Genomic DNA, 20,420 nt, shown 5'->3' on the forward strand with positions numbered 1-20,420 from the left:
TGTGAGATACGCATTTGTACTTAATATAATTTCTTGGAGATCTTTTCAAATCAGTATACATATAGATCGATCTTTTTAATGACTGTTTGGCATTGCGCAGTATGAATGTACCATAATGATTTTACCTAATCTTTATTGATGGGCATTTTGGTTGTTTATAGCTGTTTGTTATTACAAATGGTGCCACAGTGAAGAATTTTGTACATATATCACTATGCATGTGTGTGTTTCTATAAAACAGATCCTTTTTTTTTTTTACCATCTTTAGTGGAGCATAATTGCTTTACAATGGTGTGTTAGTTTCTGCTGTATAACAAAGTGAATCAGCTACACATATACATGTATCCCCATATCTCCTCCCTCTTGCGTCTCCCTCCCACCCTCCCTATCCCACCCCTCTAGGTGGTCACAAAGCACCGAGCTGATCTCCCTGTGCTATGCGGCTGCTTCCCACTAGCTATCTATTTTACATTTGGTAGTGTATATATGTCCATGTCACTCTTTCACTTCATCCCAGCTTACCCTTCCCCCTCCCTGTGTCCTCAAGTCCATTCTCTAGTAGGTCTGCGTCTTTATTCCTGTCCTGCCCCTAGGTTCTTCAGAACTTTTTTTTTTTTTTAGATTCTATATACATGTGTTAGCATACAGTATTTGTTTTTCTCTTTCTGACTTACTTCACTCTGTATGACAGTCTCTAGGTCCATCCACCTCACTACAAATAACTCAATTTAGTTTCTTTTTATGGCTGAGTAATATTCCATTGTATATATGTGCCACACCTTCTTTATCCATTCACCTGTCGATGGTCACTTAGGTTGCTTCCATGTCCTGGCTATCGTATATAGAGCTGCAATGAACATTGTGGTATATGACTCTTTTAGAATTATGGTTTTCTCAGGGTATAAGCCCAATAGTGGGATTGCTGGGTCATATGGTAGTTCTATTTTTAGTTTTTTGAGGAACCTCCATACTGTTATCCATAGTGGCTGTATCAATTTACATTCCCACCAACAGTGCAAGAGGGTTCCCTTTTCTCCACACCCTCTCCAGCATTGATTGTTTGTAGATTTTTTGATGATGGCCATTCTGACTGGTGTGAGGTGATACCTCATTGGAGTTTTGATTTGCATTTCTCTCATGATTAGTGATGTTGAGCATCCTTTCATGTGTTTGCTGGCAATCTGTATATCTTCTTTGGAGAAATGTCTGTTTAGGTCTTCTGCCCATTTTTGGATTGGGTTGTTTGTTGTTTTGATATTGAGCTGCATGAGCTGCTTGTAAATTTTGGAGATTAATCCTTTGTCAGTTGCTTTGTTTGCAAATATTTTCTCCCATTCTGAGGGTTGTCTGTTCATCTTGTTTATGGTTTCCTTTGCTGTGCAAAAGCTTTTAAGTTTCATTAGGTCCCATTTGTTTATTTTTGTTTTTATTTCCATTTCTCTAGGAGGTGGGTCAAAAAGGGTCTTGTTGTGATTTATGTCATGGAGTGTTCTGCCTATGCTTTCCTCTAAGAGTTTGATAGTGTCTGGCCTTACATTTAGGTCTTTAATCCATTTTGAGTTTATTTTTTGTAAAACAGATTCTTAAAGAGGGATTGCTGGATCAATGTTTTATGAATTTTTAAATTTTGATAGATCTACTAAATGGCTATCTGTAGAGGCACTGCCAGTTTACAATCCTATCACTGATGAATGAGAGAGCTCATTTCTCCATATCTGTCATGTTCATTATTGCCAATCTGGGATGGCAAAAATTAATCACTTTTGTTTGGATTTGCATTTCCCTGATTACTGGTGAGGGTCACCATCTTTTCATGCCGTGGTCATTTGTATTTTTCATTCTGTAGTTCTCATTATCCATTCATGTTTTGTGAGACTTGTCTTTTTCCTTATTGGTTTGTATATGTTTTGTATATTTTCTCAGTAGTTATCTTTCACCTTCCAAATTTTCTTCCAGTCTGTACTTGCATTTTAATATTGCTTTTGATGTCTTATAACCTCTTTATCCTGGTCCTTTATTGCTTTTGAATTTTGTGTGATGCTAAGGAAGCCACAAAGATGCCAAAAATAACCAATCTTTCTTTATATTCTTCTCATATTTATACAGTTTTTTCATCTTTGGTTATTTAATCTGTGTGGTGTTTATTTCTGTGCATGGTGGGAGTTGTTATTTAACTTAATTATTTTTAAAATGGGTAGATGATTATCTGAAGGAGCCATCCTTTCCCTAAGTAGTTTGAAATGCCTTTTTGTCATGTATTAAATCCTTATGTGTACCACGTATACATAGTTGGAAATTTTATTTAATTATCTGTATATTCCTGCAATAATTCTGCACTATTTTCATTAATAGAGTTTTATGGCATGTTTTGAATGTAGCAAGGTAAGGCTTCTCCCTGTCAAGAACACTGATTTCCTATTTCAAAATTTTCTCACTGTTCTTACTCATTTTTCCCTTCAGATAAAGTTTAGAGTTGGTTTGTCAAATTTCATGTGAAACTTTAGTGGAATTTTGGCTTGTCTAAATTGAATTTGTAGACTAAATGAGGGAAAGTTGTTAATTTTTTCCTTTAAGACATATGCATTAAGAGTCAACTCTGTGCTGAGCACTGTTGACAACTGTGGCAGAGATGATGTCTTATGTTCACCACACTGGATCCTCTTTGTGGACACCCTGTAGACTACGCATCTAAGCTGCCCATGCAGTTGGGTTTAAGGGACCATGTGAAGGGATTCTGAGAGATGGAATCTGTGTTGCTGTGATATAAGTCATTGCAGATCCAGCCCTTACAAACATGTTGCATGATTCTCAAGCCCTCTCTTCCCTTGCTATCGTAAGCTTGGAGATCACGTGTTCCAGATCCATACTGCAGGATGGAAGAATACTGCCTCAATTACAACGGACCTTGTGTGAACCAGAAATCAAATTTTGTGTGCAATCTCCTGGTTTGGGAGGCTTCATTTGTTACAGCAACAAAGCCTATCTTATCCTGGCTGATTGATACAGCATCTTTACAGTTGGAAGTCTTCTAATTCAGAAACATAGTTTGCATCTCCATTTAGCAAGTGTTCTTTTAAAACCTTCACTGAAGTTTTAGACTTTCGGTCATAAAAATCTTGCACATATCTGGTGGGGGTTTATTCATAGGTATTTATGCAATGCACTATGGTAGAGGTTACAAGCAGGTGTTTTGGATCCAGACCACAATAGTCCAAATCCAGATTCCACCATTTTTTGCTGTGTGACCCTGGACAAAATGCTTAACCTCTCTGTACTTCCTTTGCTTATCTATGAAGAAGTTCCCACCGCACAGAGCCACTGTGAGGATTAAATGAGTTGTGTCTGAAATACAGCGTGCACAAGGATATAGTAGAGTGATAGCTTCTATTATTACAGTATTTTCCACTTGAGGAATATGATCAGTTTTCATGTTTGTTTTCCCTTATATTTTCTAGTTAGTTATTGCTGATATTGAGGAAAGTTATTCTTGATTTTTGAAAGTTGATCTTTCATCCTACCACATAAGGAGCCCATCAGTTCTAATACGTCAACCAGATTTTTCTGGATGAATGAGTATATATTTGCCCAGTTTGGGTATTCAGATTATGCTAGGATTATGGAATAAATTAGAAAACTGTCCTTTATTTTCTTTCTCTGGATCAGTTCACATAAGATAGAGGTTATCCATTCCTTGATGATTTGGTAAGACCTGCATATAAAGTCACCTGGGCTTGATGTCTTCTTTTCAATTGTAGACATTTAGCTCTCTTATCATTTTATTTCATTTGGCTATTTAGATTTTCTACGGCATCATGACTCAAACTTGGTAATTTATATTTTCTAAGGAAATAATGCATTTTATCAAGACTTTTAAATTTATTGGCATACATTTGCACACAGTATTCTCATTAAATTTGTTTTATCTTCTGTGCTTCTATGGTTATGCCCCTAGCTCATTACTAATGTGTTTACGTTCTCTCTCTCTCCTTCGAAGAAGCTTTTGCATTTTACTGGCAAGGCTCCTTTTTTTTTCTATGTCATGTATTTCAGCTTTTACTTGTATTAATTCCTTCCTGCTGCTTTCTTTGCGTTTGTTTTATAACTCTTTTTCTGGCTTCTGGAGTTGAATGCTTCATTTGTTTATTTTCGGTCTTTCTTTCTTCTTAGTAAATGCCACGGAGCTCCTGACTACTGCTTTGCCTCTGTTCCATGAGTTTCATATGCAGCTTTCCAGCTCCTGCTCGCTGCTAAAGAGGTGATCATTTAAGTTTGATTTTTTTATTTACCCAAGTGTTATTTAGAAGGTTTTGCTTTTTGTAATTCCCAAATATATAGATTCATATGCTAGATAGAGTGCTGTTAATATCTAATATTATCACATTCTAGTCTGAGAATGTAGCTTGTATAATTTCTACTTTGGTGAATTTATTGAGATTCCAGGCCCCCTTACCTAAAGGAGACACACAATGTCAAGTTCAGATTCTGGATCTAATCAATGCTGTGGTCAAAGAGAGGCTGTACCACCTCCCAGCTGTGTGACCCTGATCAAGTCTGTTAACTACCCTAGGCCTCAGTGTCATTATCTATTAAATGGGGATAATAATAATCCTTATCATAGGGTTGATGTGAGAATTAGAGATAACTTACATAAAGGATAAAGTAGTATCTATGATGTAGTGGCCAATTAATGCATCAGCTGCTGTGATGATGATGATTAATGTTACTGTGATTATGCTAGTATTACCTATGATTGCTGCTTAACCTATTAGCCAATTTACACTTCCCAGAGAATGTACATCTACTTCCAGTGGTTCTCAGATCTTAGTTGCTGGCCTCTTTCTAGATCCAGATTTCTTAAAGCCAACAGAGTTACCCTTTTCCAATTTTTTTTTTTTTTTTTTTGCTTCAAACTACGTAATTGGGAAATTATCTGTGCCATTCATTGGAAATACATTGTACATATAAACATACATTATACATATATTTTAAATATATAACTTTATATATTTATACATGTGTGATTATTACATATAAGTTGAATATACACATTATATATGCACATATATACATGCATATGCATACATGTAGTGTGTGTGTGCCTACATGTGCATATATATATGTATGTACATACACACATGTATACACAAAGCTCAGTTCTGCATTCAAGATTCCACAGTCTAGTGAAATTTTTTTTTCTATATATTTTTCTCCTTATTGCAATCTGTAGTGGATAGAATAATGGTTCCCCCAAAACATCCATCTCCTAATCCCCAGAACCCATGAAATGTTACCTTACATGGTAAAAGGAACTTTGCGGATGTGATTAAGTTAAGAATTTTGAGATGGGACAATTATTCTGGATTACCTGGGTGGACTCAATGTAATCAAAAGGGTCCTTATAGGAGCATATGAGGTAGAGAAGAGTGTCAGGATCAGAGAAGGAGATACAACTTGGAAGCAGAGGAAAGAAACAGACAGACAAACAGACACAGAGACTATGTCTCCGGCCTTGAAGTTCTGACGATGCCTAGATTTTAGAACTTCTGCCCTCCAGAACCATAAAATAATAAATCTGTATTGTTTGAAGGTACTAAGTTTGTGGTAATGCATTGCAGAAGCACAAGGAAACTAATATACAACCTTCACAGGGAGTTGTTGCTCCCCTTTTCAGATGAGAAAACTGAAGTTTAGGGAAGTGAAGTGACTTGCCCATGGAGATACACCTTGGCAAGAGTGGTGCTAGGAATTAAACCTGGAGCTCCTATTTCAAGAAGTGTGTATATGAATGTGTGTGTATGTGTGTGTATGACTTTAGCCATATTACAACTGTAGGTGCATGGTGATTTTCTTTTGCCTGGGGGTGAGAAAAGACTGTAGCTCAGCAGGAGAGGAAGGAAGGGAGATAAAAGGCCGGGTTCGCTTAGTAAGACCCTTAGAGATGTAGGGTGAGAGAGAGAGAGAGAGAGACAGAGAGACAGAGAGACAGAGAGAGAGAGACAGAGAGAGAGAGAAAGAACTCATAAATGCAAATGATCCTTTGAGTTTTAAAACGTGAGCAACTCTTTCCCCCAAGCCACCTCAGGGCACAGGATGATTTATGCAAAGGTCTATTTAGTTGTTGGTTTCTATTTTTTTTTTTAATCTTATTTTTGTACCATGCGACATAATTATACAGCTCCTTTAGAACATTCTGTCGTCTGGGAGATTTTCTTACAGAAATTCTAAAGAGTGTAGGCTCACAGGAAACCAGCCAAGATCTGCATGAAACTATATTTATACACATGCCAAAATGAAAAACATAAAATAAAAAGTACAGAGATACAAACTGGGCATTTTAGCTGAAGGCAGTGAATGTGTTACCCTGAACCCACCCATCACATTACAGAGAATACTAGAATTGGATGGGGCTTCAGAGCCTGTACCACAAAAGCTTATACATGTTTAGCCAAGAGCATGTTTTATTTAATCCTTACAGCTATTTCATGAGACGGGTACTTTCATTCTGACATTGCCACCAAGGACCCTGAGGCTTGGCATTTTAAATCCCTTGACCAAGATCACACGAGCACTTTGGAAAAGCCAGGACCTGGACTTGGATCTTCTTCCTCCAAATCTAGGGCTCATTCCACTTTAGCACAAATGACTGCTTCCAATCTTGCTTGTTTTTCAAAAAAAGGAAACTGGGGCCTAAGAGAAATGGCATTTATACAACTTCTCAAGGCAGGGTATTTATTTATCTATTCACGTATTTACCTGCGCATGCATTCATTCATTCCTCAATGGCTATGGAATCAATAATATTATGTAATGAAATGCATAGACTAGAAACTTTTTTTTTAAATGGGGAAGGGAATCAAATCCCAGAAAAAAAAAAAAAAAAAAAAGAAAAGAGCAAAGTTAAGGGTAAGAAGAGCTCAAGAAACTGCATACCACATAGACTTGGACTAATGTTAGGGATGAATCTTAGCATCCTACCACCAAGGCAAGAGAGAAGCAGGCGTTTTCTCAGCTTTGCTGATCCTGACACCTGTAAGAAATCTCACTCTGGGGTCATCAGGACCAGGACCCTCTGTGACCTAGCAGTTAAGGCCTTCAGCCACATGGACCCCACTTGTGTTTCTCATGAAGCTTCTCAGGACTGTCCCAACATTGACCAACGTGAAGATTAGTAAAACTCTTGTCAGAGTGGCCTCCATCTGCAGGTTTCACTCAAGGGAAAAATTCAGAGTTTCTAGAAAAGCCATTTTGAAGGTAACATACTCAAGAGTATTCTTCAGAAAAGAAGGAAGGAGAGGAAAAGGAAGGGAAGGGAAGTGAATGCCATGGAGAACCTTGGGCTAAATTATATAAAATATTTTGTCTACTCTAAGACCCTCAACACCTATAAGAAACACTAGCATTTCACCTAACACTAAGAAAGAAAAAACAATTTTTAATTAAACTCTATCAAACCATCGATAGTAAAATACATCCTAATTTCAAAAATGTTAAAGTGTGGAAAATCTGGGCACTTTAGAACCAACAAAATATGCTATGTTTTACCACTGCAGGACTTAGAGCTTTTATTATCCTCAGGTGCCCTGTGAACCTTCAAGAGACAGTTCTAGAGTGCAGACTTTTCCATGTGGGCTTGACCACTGGAACTTCCCTTTTTTTGTCTTTGAGCATCTCATGGAACTAATGTTTTACAGGACCCACATATGAAAACACCTATCTGAATGAATGGCTGGACTTTGTGTGCTTCCATCAGTTGTCTGTGAATATGTCTCGCACCTGAGCTCTTGCAAATGTTTCAAACAGCTGAGAGTGCAAGGTTGTACTTTTGTGACAAGAAGCTGGCAAGTGCACGTTCTATGTCCACTCTGAGCGGTAAAGCCCCATCTTTCCATCAGCAGTCGGAGAGGTCAGAGCTCAGGCCCAGTCTAAAATTTGAAACTACAACAAAACAAGTGCGTGAGTGAATATCCCCCATACCTCTACAACTAGTTACTGACAGTGAAAATTAAAATCTCTGTCTGCATTCTCTAGGTCAGTGTTTTCCATTATGAGAGCCAACTTCCGCTTTGGCAATGAAAATAAGAGGCTTCCAGTTAACAATGGCTATTAAACACATGTATTTATCTCCTCTCCCTCCTAAAATCACATAAAAATGACATGAAACAGATAGCCTAGCAAGGACTATTGAGGCTGGATGTGCTCTTTGAGTCCATATTTTTACGTACATTTTCACTGCACTTTAAAGTAAATTATATTTAAGTATATTCAATATATTCAGATTAGAATAGAGTAGCCTGGGACATCTCCTATCCCAATTTCACCTCCTCACTGGCTGTGAGACCCTTCTGGGCCTCAGTTTTCTCCTCTAAATGATGTGAGAAATACTGAAACTTCAAAACTGTTGATGGCATTGTTCACTACTTCTTATATAGGTATATATAGGAAACATCTCTCTTAGCAAATTATGTCAGGGAAAGGAGTATATCCTCTGGAAAACAAAACAAAGCAAAGCAAAAACCCCCAAAACTGCAAACTTCCTTTTCTCAAGCAAGGACAATTCTATAATCCACCATGTTTCTTTCTGCTTACTTTGGTTGCCAAGACAAACAGTGCTAAATTTATCTCACATTGAGTAATTCTCCCATTTCAGGCTCCTGAAACCATTTTCTCCCTTTCCCTTTCTCTCCTTACAAATGGCTCTGATCTGTCCTGTCCTATCTTTATATTATCTGTTTTTTATAAGTTGGGTTCATGTGGATAATATTAACTTCTCTTGGAAGAATGCACGGTATATGCTGTAAACACACGCACAAATGAAACAAACTTGGTTGCTAGGTAACTTGTGTAGGTCTTGGAGAGAAGAAGTGCTTCCTCACCCATAAGATTCATCCTAAATGTTTCATCTTAGTATCCAATGACCTTCTCAACCTCTCTCAAATCCACCTGCTTCTCTTATCGTACTGTTACCTGTAGTCTATCAACATCAATCAGGACCAAGTGAGGCTCAAACAGCTGTCCCCAGAGTCCGCTTTGCCCATGGTGGGCAAGGACTTGTACTCAATGCTTCTTTGCATTCTTATCACCCCACCAAAGACCAGGCACAGAGTTGGTGCAGCAAACCTTAGGTGGATGAATTCTTTAATTCGACAGTTATGGCTTTGAAAAAGTCCTTGGGCAAGCAGTGACAACGGGGACACACAGGTGATTAAGACCTAGTCCCTGCTCATGAGGAGTTTACAGTGTGACAGGAACCAGACAGGAAAGCAGGTAAGTCAACACAGCAATGGGGCTGCGACAGTGAGAAGCATGGGGTGGGGGGCTGTGTGACTCCAGAGAAAGGATGCTTGACTCAGTTTTGAGGAACGTAACCTGACTAGGGCTGACAACCAGAACAGCCAGCCAGCGGTCCAGTCTGCAAGAGGTGTCAAGATTTCACTGGGATAAATTAGAATTGGAGACAAAATGTCAATGGCCCTTCCCTGGTAAGAGGGCCCTATGGGTAGAAAAGAAAAAACAAAAAAAACAAACTAATATAAGACAAGAAAAACAGTCTTTCCTATAAATGTTAAGATTTGATAATATTAAGCCACCATTTAATGGTATCCATTTGAAAGAAGGGCAAGGCATTATCTACCCAGCTCACGGTAACTGCACATCTCACTTTTGGACTTCTCTTGGGACTCTGAGAAGACTGGCTGAAGAAGGTTAAGATCTATACCAAGACTTGAGATGAAACAGAGCATTCAAGCTAAAGGGCCACGGACAAAGGGGGGTAGTGGGGGGAGAGAGGAGGAGAAGCAGAGGGAACAGTGTTGAACACTCCAGAAGCTGAAGCCAAGATGCCTAATTCAGGAATAGGGACGTAGCTGGAAATACAGCTGAAAAGGCCAGACTGCGAACAACTTCCTTAGCCTTGTCAATTGAGGAACTTAATTTCACAATTATTAATTGAGCACCTACTATGTGCCAGGCACTGTTCTAATGTGCTGGAGATAGATAGAGCAGTAAACAGGACATACAATTCAGTCATTGGAGGATTAAATGAGATGGCTTTATACCTATCAGACTAATTATAGCTACCATGTAGTGAGTGCTTACATGTGCTGGCCTCTATGCACATGTGATTTCAATTAATCCTCCCAATGCTCCTGCAATCACAACTGATTCTACATGAAACAAGAGTCTCAGAGATGTTTAGTGATTTGCTCAAAACCACACGGCCGGGAGTGGCCAGAGGCCAGGGGTGATATCAGATCTGTTTTCACTAATACTGGAGCCCCGTGGACCGGGTTTGAATCTCGACGCCCCTATTTATTAGCTGTGTGACCTTGAGTAAGTCACTGAGCCCCTCTGTGCCTGGTTTTCTTGACAGTAAATCGAGATCATAATACTAGTACCTCCCTTGTAGAGTTGGTATGAGAATTCAACGGGCTAATGTCATCAAAGTACTTAGCACAGTCATGGCATGTAGGAAGTGCTTAATAAGTGTTAGCTGCTACTATTAACCTGCCTGCAAAATAGGTTTTATAAAACCTGTGCTACCCAGGAACTCTCAGAAAGGCACAGAGCTCTGAGCAAGTCGACAAGGTCCCCTTGAGCGAGGGTTTGTTTCCTTGTTTAATTCAGTAGCCTGCTACTTCTCTAGACCAACTTTCACACAAGTACCTGCTAATGGCTTTCGTTGTTTTGTTTACAGTGCTTCTAACAAGTGTGGCTGACTTCTCATTTGTATCCTTAATACACGATTTTCAAAGCATGTTGACATTGCAGTTGGTTTTAGGAGACCTGAGTTTTATTCTCGTTTTTGTCCTGTTTATCAGCATTTGGATGACCTTCAACAGCTCACAGCACCCTCTCCCAATTCAGTCTAACTTAAAACTTTAAGACACCTTTCTGGGTAGGGAAGGTTAGTTTGTCCTTGTCTCACAGACCCGGAAACTAAGAGGTTGAGCACCTCAGGTCACTGAGCAAGTGGAGGGCTGTTGTCATTACTATCATTCACTTCAGCTATTTTATTTAACAAATACACAAATACACTGCTGACTCTGTGCAGGGCACTGTTCCAAAGGACTTTAGAAATATTAATGTAAACTGTGATGTAATTAATGTAATGCATTTAATCCTCATAGCAACTCTATAGAGAGATGCTATTATCATCTTTTCTACAGATGAGAAAACTGAGGCATAGAGATGTCAAGTACCTTGTTTAAGGTCACACAGCGAGAGGTGGTAAGCTACATTACCAGCCGTGTGACCCTGGGCACATTACTTAACCTGAACGGAGTAATAAATGTACTTTGCAATCTTCACAAACATCAGTATGTTAATGTAGATATTATTAAAATTTTAGAGATGGAGAAACTGAAGGTCAGGGGTCCTGAGAGTTGCCTGATGTTTAAGAGAAAGTTAGAGGTAGAGTTAGGATTAGAACCCAAGTCTACTGATTCCCCTTGACTGCTGCAGTGTGCTAGGGATGAACGGTGGTGACAGTTTCTAAGTCAAAATCCATTACTGCCGTTGCCCCTGCTGTTACTGTAATTCGCAACAGAAGGACACTTCTCCCCCCAAGTGCAATAACAATGATAAGAACACAGCTGATTTACTATTCAAGTCTCAGATTTAAGCCCACGCATAATTTACTCCACACTGCCCTGCAGTCACTTAAACTGAGGAGAGACCCTATAAATTCAGGTCTGCATACAATACTTTGTTTCTTATTTATCTTACTGATACATATCTAGGGTCTCCGGCAAGTTGCTTTAACAACTGCTCAAGGGCGCCTGCAGCACCCAGTGTAAATGGGGCTGGAGACCCTGAAATAAGCCCCAGAAGGAAAACCAGATTCCGTGGACTAGATCATGCAGGTAAAAATTAATTTTCTGTTAAACTGAGATTAAACCCATACACATTCCCCCACCTCCTCTTTCGTAACAGGTAGGACTGAAAAGTTTGTTTATGCTTTACTCTGCTTTTCTATCTTAGTAAAGCACTGAGCACCCTTCAATGACCAACCATCTTGCACAAGCAAAGAATTATTTTTCTGAGTCACAGAATGTCAAAAAATGAGCAACTTTTCTAATATGAAGACATCATCAGAAAGGGAATGAAGAGAAGAAAAAAGGCTGCCATTTTCTCGAGTGACTGCTGAGGACCAAATGCTATGCTAGAAGCTCTCCATGGCAGAGGTAACTCCCACTGCAGACTTTTTCAACAAGGAGAACAAGATAAATTGGAACAACTATTAGGCGTCCTTATCCAAAGATCTCATTTCACACGTCGTCAAACTGCAGCCCAGAGAGGGACAGCGACTTGTCCCAGGTCACTCAGCAAGTTGGTCCTAACGTGACCCCCTCTTTCAGTCTCATACTAAGTTTAAAACAGCTGATTTCTTAGCATGAGCGAGAACTTTGAGCTTTGCCTGCATTGTTTCTTTTCCACCTCACCTCCCCCAATTAATTATCATTATTGATAGGGGCATTAGGACAAAGAGGGGGTAACCTCTGAACTTGGCACTGCTTAATCCCTGAAATAAGAAAGTTGAAAGCCTGGGCTAAGCCCCTGTTCTTAAGCGCCACACCTGCTGGTTTCTCAGGGACACCTTCAAGGTGCCTGCTTTTGTCTCCAAAATACACTGACCGGGGCTACAGGGTGATGCAGAAGGGGCAAGAGACTTTTGCAGAAAAAAATCCTGACCCTAGGATGCAGCCTGAGCAAGGATTCCGTCTGTTATAACCATTAATCAATTATTTATTTTTCTTCTTCCATTCTTCTTTTCAATCCCCAACAGAAGGTTATATTGTTGCCTTTTTCCTCTTGGGCTGAAAAAGCAGAGGCAGAAAGGCCATTTCACTGAAGGTCAGTCCCAGCTGGGCCAGGCTGTAGTTCCTGATCATTTTTCTGCATCCCTCCCACTGCTGGGAAGGGAGAGGCCGGGCCTCGGGGACAGAGACTCACCCGCAGAACATGAAGATGGTGCTGGAGGTGGCATCGTAGGGCAAAGGCAGTGTTTGCTGCAGGCACAGCTGCTCGCAGCCACCGTTGAAGCCATCGGAGCAGTCGATGCCTTGGGAGTGATCATAGCAGCCGGAGCCGTCCTTCATGGGCTTCAGCTCCTCAGGGCACTGCTCAGAGAGACAGCAACAAGTTGGTTACAGCTGAAGAAGTGGAGGGTCTCATCACGCCCTCTCCTCCCACCTTCTGAAAAGGGGTAGGTGTCAGGACTGTAGAGACAGGCTGAAAGTCTCATTTGACCAACTAATAGCTGTGTGGCCTTGGATAAAGTCCTTTACCTCTCTGAACCTCAGTGTGCCCACCTGTAAAATGGAGCTTTTGTCGATATCTATCTTGTAAAGTTGTGAGAATGAAGGGAGATGGTGTGTGCAAAGTACTTAGAATTCTGTGGCTCATATGGCAACCATACAGCAAATGTGAGCTGCTATGAATACTGATATTGCTGGGATCATCTTCATTATTGTGTTTATTATTATTGTCCAATAGGGTCACCATGGGAGGCAGCCAGATATATTTTAAAGAGCTTTTACCAATATGAGTTTAAACTCCAGATCTTCCCCTTCTCCCTGTGTGATCTGGGGCAAGTCACTCGCCCTCTCTGAGCTTCAACTTCCTTATCTGTTAAACGAGCCTAGCACCTGCATCTGTGGATTTGTTGTCAAGCTTAAGTTGGACCACAGGGGCTGCATAACTTACTTCAGAATTTGGCATGAAATTTGGTACTCCTCAAATGTGAGTTCTCTTCCTTCCTGTCTTGAATGTGTCACCTCTTCTCCATCCTAGTACCTGAAGTCCTAAATGAGACTCCTGCATCTTCACAAAGGCCTCCTAAACAGTCTGCTGGCCTGCAGTCTGGCCTGCTGTATACCATCCTCCTAATGGTCTCCAGTGATATTTCTAAGTAGCATCACTCCCCAGCTTAAATAAATACATGAATTCTAAACAACAACAAAGTGAATCTTCCTAAAGCTGACAGCCAAGGTCCTCTGCAGATGATATCAAACCCTCTGCCAGGCCATGTGCACTTTCCTCCAGGTAACCAAACGGGTTGCTCTCTGGTCCCTTAAAAACCCCAACGATTCCAACCTTGAGTGACCTCAGTCGAATGCTCTTCTGGTGTGCCCAGCTAAGGGTGTACCTGCTAAGTGCTCCGTAAATGGAAGCTCTTATATCCTCGGTAAAACCACCTATTTATTTAATTTAGTTTCCCATCATTTGATGAGGCTGAGCTCATCTCCAGTCCAGCAGATGGAGAAGAAGTTCCAATTCTCCTGCGTTTGGGAGAGGAAAATGAGGTACTAGGTTTTAATTTCAGTCACCCTGCTGGGATTTCCTGTGTCCACCAAGATTAACACCCAGAGCCCGGCCCCCCTCATCCATCACTGGACATCGCTGATTAAAATGCCCTCCCAATGTTCCTCTCCTCCCAACCAGCTCCCTCGTCCCCTGCCCAAGCCGTCATCCTGAACAACATCAATAAGAAAACACACACCCCCCAAAATTAATTTACAAAAACCACAATAACAAAAAAAGGTCATCTCTCTTAGAAATTAAATTTTGCCTAAGAAGAATTCATAATTACAGATGCACGAGAGAGTTCTCCAAGATATTTGAGACTGGCGCCAGGAAGGGTGACAGAGAGAGTTGGTTATAAATGGCCTTTGTCAAGCTGCAGAAAGGTTATAAAACTGGCTACATTTTGTGCTTAAAAAGAAAAATCAATTTTCTATGGGAGTGAAGTGCTGTACATATTAATACAAGCTCAGAGGAGGCCCCTGCTTGGCTCAGAACATTCACTGTCAGACAGAAAGGCACCTAGTCATGGGGTCATTGGGAGCTGTGTGCTGGTACCTGGGGCTCGGTCGTCTGTCTGCAGAGATGGAGGGGTGAGTGCTGGAAGGAAGGGCTGACCTTCTCACCAGGAAACAGGAGATATCTGGGGCGGGGTATTACTCACAGTTCTTTCCACCCCCCACTGATTGCCTACCACTTTTATTCTTTAAAACAATATGTTCTATATTCCAGGCATAATCTAAACACTGTATCTAAGTAGTTAATCCTTATGGCAAACCTATGAGGTGGTGTGGCAGGGCTAATAATGGCTCCCAAAGATACGTCCCCATCTTAACCCTTGGAACCTGTGAATGTTACCTTCTATGGTACGTGTTTGCAGATGGAATTATATTAAAGCTCTTGAGATGAGGAGACTAATCGGGATTATCTAGGTAGCTCTAAATGCTGTCACAAATGTCCTTATAAAAAGAGGCACAGAGAGATTACACACATGCAAAGGACCACGTGGGGACAGAGCGCAGATTGGAGTGATGTGGCCACAAGGCACCAAATGCTGCAGCCGCCAGAAGCCGGAGGGACAAGGATGCTTTCTCCCCTGGAGCCCTTTGAGGGAGGAAGACCCTACTGACAATCTTGATTTCAGATTCCTGGCCTCCAGAACCTTGAGAAAATACATTGCTATTTTCTTAAACCACCCAGTTTGCTAAGCCACTCTTAAATTTCTAATCCTTAAAAATGGTGTGAGATAATAAATGCTTTTTGTTTTAAGCTACCCAATTTGGGGATAATCTGTTACACAGCAAAGGATAACTAATACAGTGAGATAAATGTATCAAGTGCTTGGCACAGTGTTCGGCAAATGGTAGCTGCCGTTCTGGGTATGATTAAGAAGCTTAGGATCTAGTTTGAGAAATGAGAAATACACATATCTGTCAGACAGAGAACTAGTTATAAAGCAAACATGAAGAAGCACAGTATAACTTGAATGGGAAAATGGAAATTCTGCAAATGTGATTGAGTGGGGAATATTGGAGTAGGGAGGCTTGGGTCGGGGATGTCTTCTTAGAGGAAAGAGATGAATGTCATTGGGGCAAAAGGGAGATTCTGGTGTACTAGAGAGAGGAAGATCAGAACTCTTCTCAGGTACACCACTCACCCGCCCAGTGACCCTGAACCTAATTGGGCCTCAGCTTTTCTTCCTTAAATGGGGGCAACACCTTGAGGACGGGACCAGTAGGACTGATGTTAGTCTTGAACTGCACACAGGGCTTTGACACTGAGCATCTAGGCAAGTGCTTCACCTCAGAGGCAGCCTCAGGCTCCTCATCTGTAAGATGGAAATAAGAATGCCTCTCTGGGAGGCATTTCTGGCAACCCTATGAGAAAACAACCTAAAGAATCTGGCTCAGAACCTGGCACACTATAGGCACTCAATAAATGAAGGATAAATGAATGGGTAAGTGGAACAAATGATAAATGAAGGAACCCATTCCCTCCCATAAAACCTAACTGGGACTATCTGTTTATCTTTTCTTTCTCATCCATATAAGTCCTTCTTTGGATCATTTAACAAATGTATATTGAACATCTACTCAGTGCTAAGCAAAGATGCTGGGTGCTGGACATGCAGTAGTAAAGAAGGCAAGCAAGACCCTGCTCTCATGGAGCTTAAACTCTACGGAGAAGACAAATAATTAACAAGAAGTAAAATGATTATTTCATAGAGTAAAAAAGTACAACAAAAGTGCAATATGATAAAAAGTGAACGGGGATGGAGTAAAGGAGGCATACACTGAGCATTTGAACTAAGCCTGAATAATAAGTGGAATCTCCCAGGTGAGTATAAGTGGGAACAGTTATCCAAGAAGGAACAGCAAGTATGAAAGTCCTGAGGCAGGAACAGTGTTGGCCTTGTCCACGGAACAGAGGAAGCCAATGCAGCTGAAGCTCCGTGAGACAGGGGGAAGCAATGTTAGCACAAGGCAAGGGGTGAGACGTAGAAAGGGACCCAATCACTTAAGCCAGAAGTTGGCACACTATGGTCTGTAGGCCAAATCCAGTCAGAGGCCTGTGCTTTTTTTTTTTTTTTTAGTTATATATATTACAATTTTGAGATGCTTATAGATTCACATGCAACTGTAAGAAATAATACAATACAGAGAGATCCAGAGTATTACCAGTTTTCCTCAATAGTAATATCTTGCAAAACTATATCAAAATATCACAACCAGGATATATACATTGATAATCAAGATACAAAACATTTCCATCACTACATAGATTCCTCCTCTTGCCTTTTTAAAGCCATAGCCACTGCTCACTTGACTCCCTTCCTTAATACTTGGCAACCACTAATATGCTCTCCATTTCTATAATGTTGTCATTTCCAAGGATGTTACATAAATAAAACCATATAGTTTGTGACCTTTTAGGGTTTTATTTCACTTAGCATAATTCTCATATTCATCCAGGTATCTTCATGTATCAATATTTAGTCCCTTTTATATTGCAGAGTATTATGCCATGCTATGGATGGACTATAGTTTAACTGTTTGCCTGATGAAGGACATGTGGGTTGTTTCCAGTTCTTGGCTATTATGAATAATGTTGCTATAAACATTAGTGTGCAAGTTTTTGTGTGGACATACATTTTCATGTCTCTGGGGGAAAAAAGCCATGGAGTATAATTTCTGGGTTGTACGGTAGTTACATGTTTAATATTTTTAGGAAGCTGCCAAACTTTTCCAGGGTGGTTGTACTATTTTAAATCCCCACCAGCAAAACATAAGCAATCCAGTTTCTCCACATCCTCATCAGCATTTGATGTCATCAATATTTTTCATTTTATTTACACGTCCTGACAGGTGTGTAATAATACCTCCACTGTGTTTTTTCATTCATTCATTCATTCATTCATTCATTTACTTTTGGCTGCGGTGGGTCTTCGTTGCTGCACGTGGGCCTTCTTTAGTTGCGTCAAGTGGGGGCTACTCTTTGTTGCGGTGCGCAGGCTTCTCACTACGGCGGCTTCTCTTGTGGAGCACAGGCTCTAGGCATGCAGGCTTCAGTAGCTGTGGCTCGCAGGCTCTAGAGCGCAGGCTCTAGAGCGCAGGCATGGCGCACGGGCTTAGCTGCTCTGCGGCATGTGGGATCTTCCCGGACCAGGGCTCGAACCCGTGTCCCCTGCATTGGCAGGCGGATTCTTAACCACTGCACCATCAGGGAAGCCCAGCCCATCCACTGTGGTTTTAATTTGTATGTCTCTAATCGTTAATGATGCTGAACATCTTTTGTGTTTATTTTCCATCTTTATATCCTTTTCAGTGAGATGTCTCTCAATGTCTTTTGTTCATTTTCTAATTGGATTGTTTGTTTTTAATTGTTAAGGTTTGGGAGTTCTTTATATATTCTAGACACTAGACTTTTGTCAAATGTGCAGTTTGCAAATATTTTCTCTCCCACTCTGTAATTTGTCTTCTCATCTTCTTCAACTGAGCTTTCACAGAGCAAATGTTTCTAATTTTGATGAAATCCAAGTTATTTTCTCTTTTATGTATCATAAAATCTATATCTTGGAATCTAAGAACTCTTTGCCAAGCTCAAATCTCAAATATTTTCTCGTGTGTGTGTATGTGTGTGTTCTAGAAGTGTTATAGCTTTACGTTTTACAGTTAATTCTGTGATACACTTCAAGTTAATTTTTGTATGAGGTGTGAGACTTACACTGAGGTTTACATCTCCAGTGAAACTACCCAAGCTTAGAGATTTCTTTTGGGGGAGTTTTTAAGTTACAATTTCAATTTTCTTAATAGTTATAGGGCTACTCAAATATCTATTTCATATTGGGTGAGTTGTGATATTTTTCATTTTTCAAGGAATTGATCCATTTCATCTAGGTTGTCAAATATATGTGTGTGTAGCTATTTGCGACAGTCCTTTATTAATCCTTTTGACATCTGCAGGGTCTGTAGTGATATTATCCGTCTCATTCCTGATATTGGTAACTTGTGTCTTCCCTCTTCTTTTCTTTAAAAGTCTTGCTATTTTGTTTATCTTTTTTCAATTTTCTTGACATTTTCAAAGAATCTTTTTTTTTTTTTTTGGTTTCATTGACTTTATCTATTTTTCTGTTTTCAATTGCATTGATTTCCTTTCTTCTGTTTGCTTTGAGCTTCTTTTGTTCTCCTTTTTGTAGGTTCTTGAGGTGGGAACTTAGATGATTAATTTGAAACTTTTTAACTAATGTATGCATTTATGGCTGTAAATTTCCTCCTCATTAAATATAAAGACTTTTACTTTAAGGAAAAGATGAATTACTGTGCTAGCTGTGTCCCACAAATTTTGATATACTGTATTTTTATTTCATTCAGTTCAAAGTATTTTTAATTGCCCTTGAGACTTTCTCTCAACCCATGGATTATTTAGAAATGTGTTGTGTAGTTTCCAAGTATTTAGAGATTTTTTTGTTATCTGTTATCGCTTTCTAGTTTGATTCTGTGATGGCTGGAGAACACACTCTGTATGATTTAAATTCTTTAAATTTGTTGAGCCTTTTACCAAGGCCCAGAATATGGTCTATCTCAGTACATGTCCCATAGGTACTTAAAAAGAATGTGTATTCTGTTGTTGCTGCACAGAGTGTTCTATAAATGTTAACTAGATCCTTTTGGTTGCAGGTGTTACTAACCTAATCTATAAAATTGCTAACTTTCTGTCTAAGTGTTGTATCAGTTCTTGAGGGAGGGTTGTGGAAGGCTCCAACTATAACTGTGGATTAGTCTATTTTTCCTTTCAGTTCAATTAGTTTTTGCTTCATATATTTTGCAGCTCTGTTGTTTGATGCATAAATATCTATGATTTCTATGTCTTCCTGGTGGACAACCCTTTCGTTATTATACAGTGTCCTTCTCTGATAACTTTCTTTGCTCTAAGGCCTGCTTTATATGATATTAATATAGCTGCTCCAGCTTTTGTTTATTATATATATGTCTTTTCTGATCGGTTTACTTTCAACCTGCCTAAATCATTATATGTGAAGTGAATGTCTTGTAGAGAGCATATATTTGGGTCATGATTTTTAACCCACTCTGCCAGTTTCTGTCTTTTAATTTGTGTATTTAGATCATTTACATTTAACATGATTATTGATAGTTTAGAACTTAAGTCTACTGGTTTACTTTCTGTTTTCTCATCTCTGCTTTTCATTTCTCTGCTTTCTTTGTCTTACCTTCCTGTGGGTTACTTGAACATTTTTTAGAAATTCTTTTTAATTTATCTATAATATTTTGGGGTACATCTCTTTATAAAGTTTTTAGTGGTTGTTCTAGTATGCATAACTTACCATACTGTACTGGTGCCATTATTTTACCAGTTTAAGTGATGTGTAGAAAGCTTACTTCTCTTGGGACTTCCCTGGTGGCGCAGTGGTTAAGAATCCGCCTGCGAGTTCAGGGGACACGGGTTTGATCCCTGGTCCGGGAAGATCCCACATGCCGCAAAGCAACTGAACCCATGTGCCACAACTACCGAGCCTGCACTCTAGAGCCCGCGAGCCACAACTACTGAGCCTGCATGCCACAACTGCTGAAGCCCACACACCTAGAGCCCATGCTCTGCAA

General features: G+C 40.0%; 1 protein-coding gene across 2 annotated transcripts in view; it reads right to left on the minus strand.

The window, feature by feature from the left end:
• The window catches only part of ASTN2 (astrotactin 2), a 902,613-nt gene that overhangs the window by 318,146 nt on the left and 564,047 nt on the right, over positions 1 to 20,420 (minus strand). For both annotated transcript variants that reach the window (XM_036855709.1, XM_036855708.1), the window contains exon 12: positions 12,952 to 13,118. In XM_036855709.1, coding sequence (XP_036711604.1) covers positions 12,952 to 13,118 — 167 coding nt within the window. The remainder of the gene's footprint in view (positions 1 to 12,951; positions 13,119 to 20,420) is intronic.

Source organism: Balaenoptera musculus, chromosome 6 (genome assembly GCF_009873245.2).
Source record: "Balaenoptera musculus isolate JJ_BM4_2016_0621 chromosome 6, mBalMus1.pri.v3, whole genome shotgun sequence".
NCBI classification, from domain to species: Eukaryota; Metazoa; Chordata; class Mammalia; order Artiodactyla; family Balaenopteridae; genus Balaenoptera; species Balaenoptera musculus.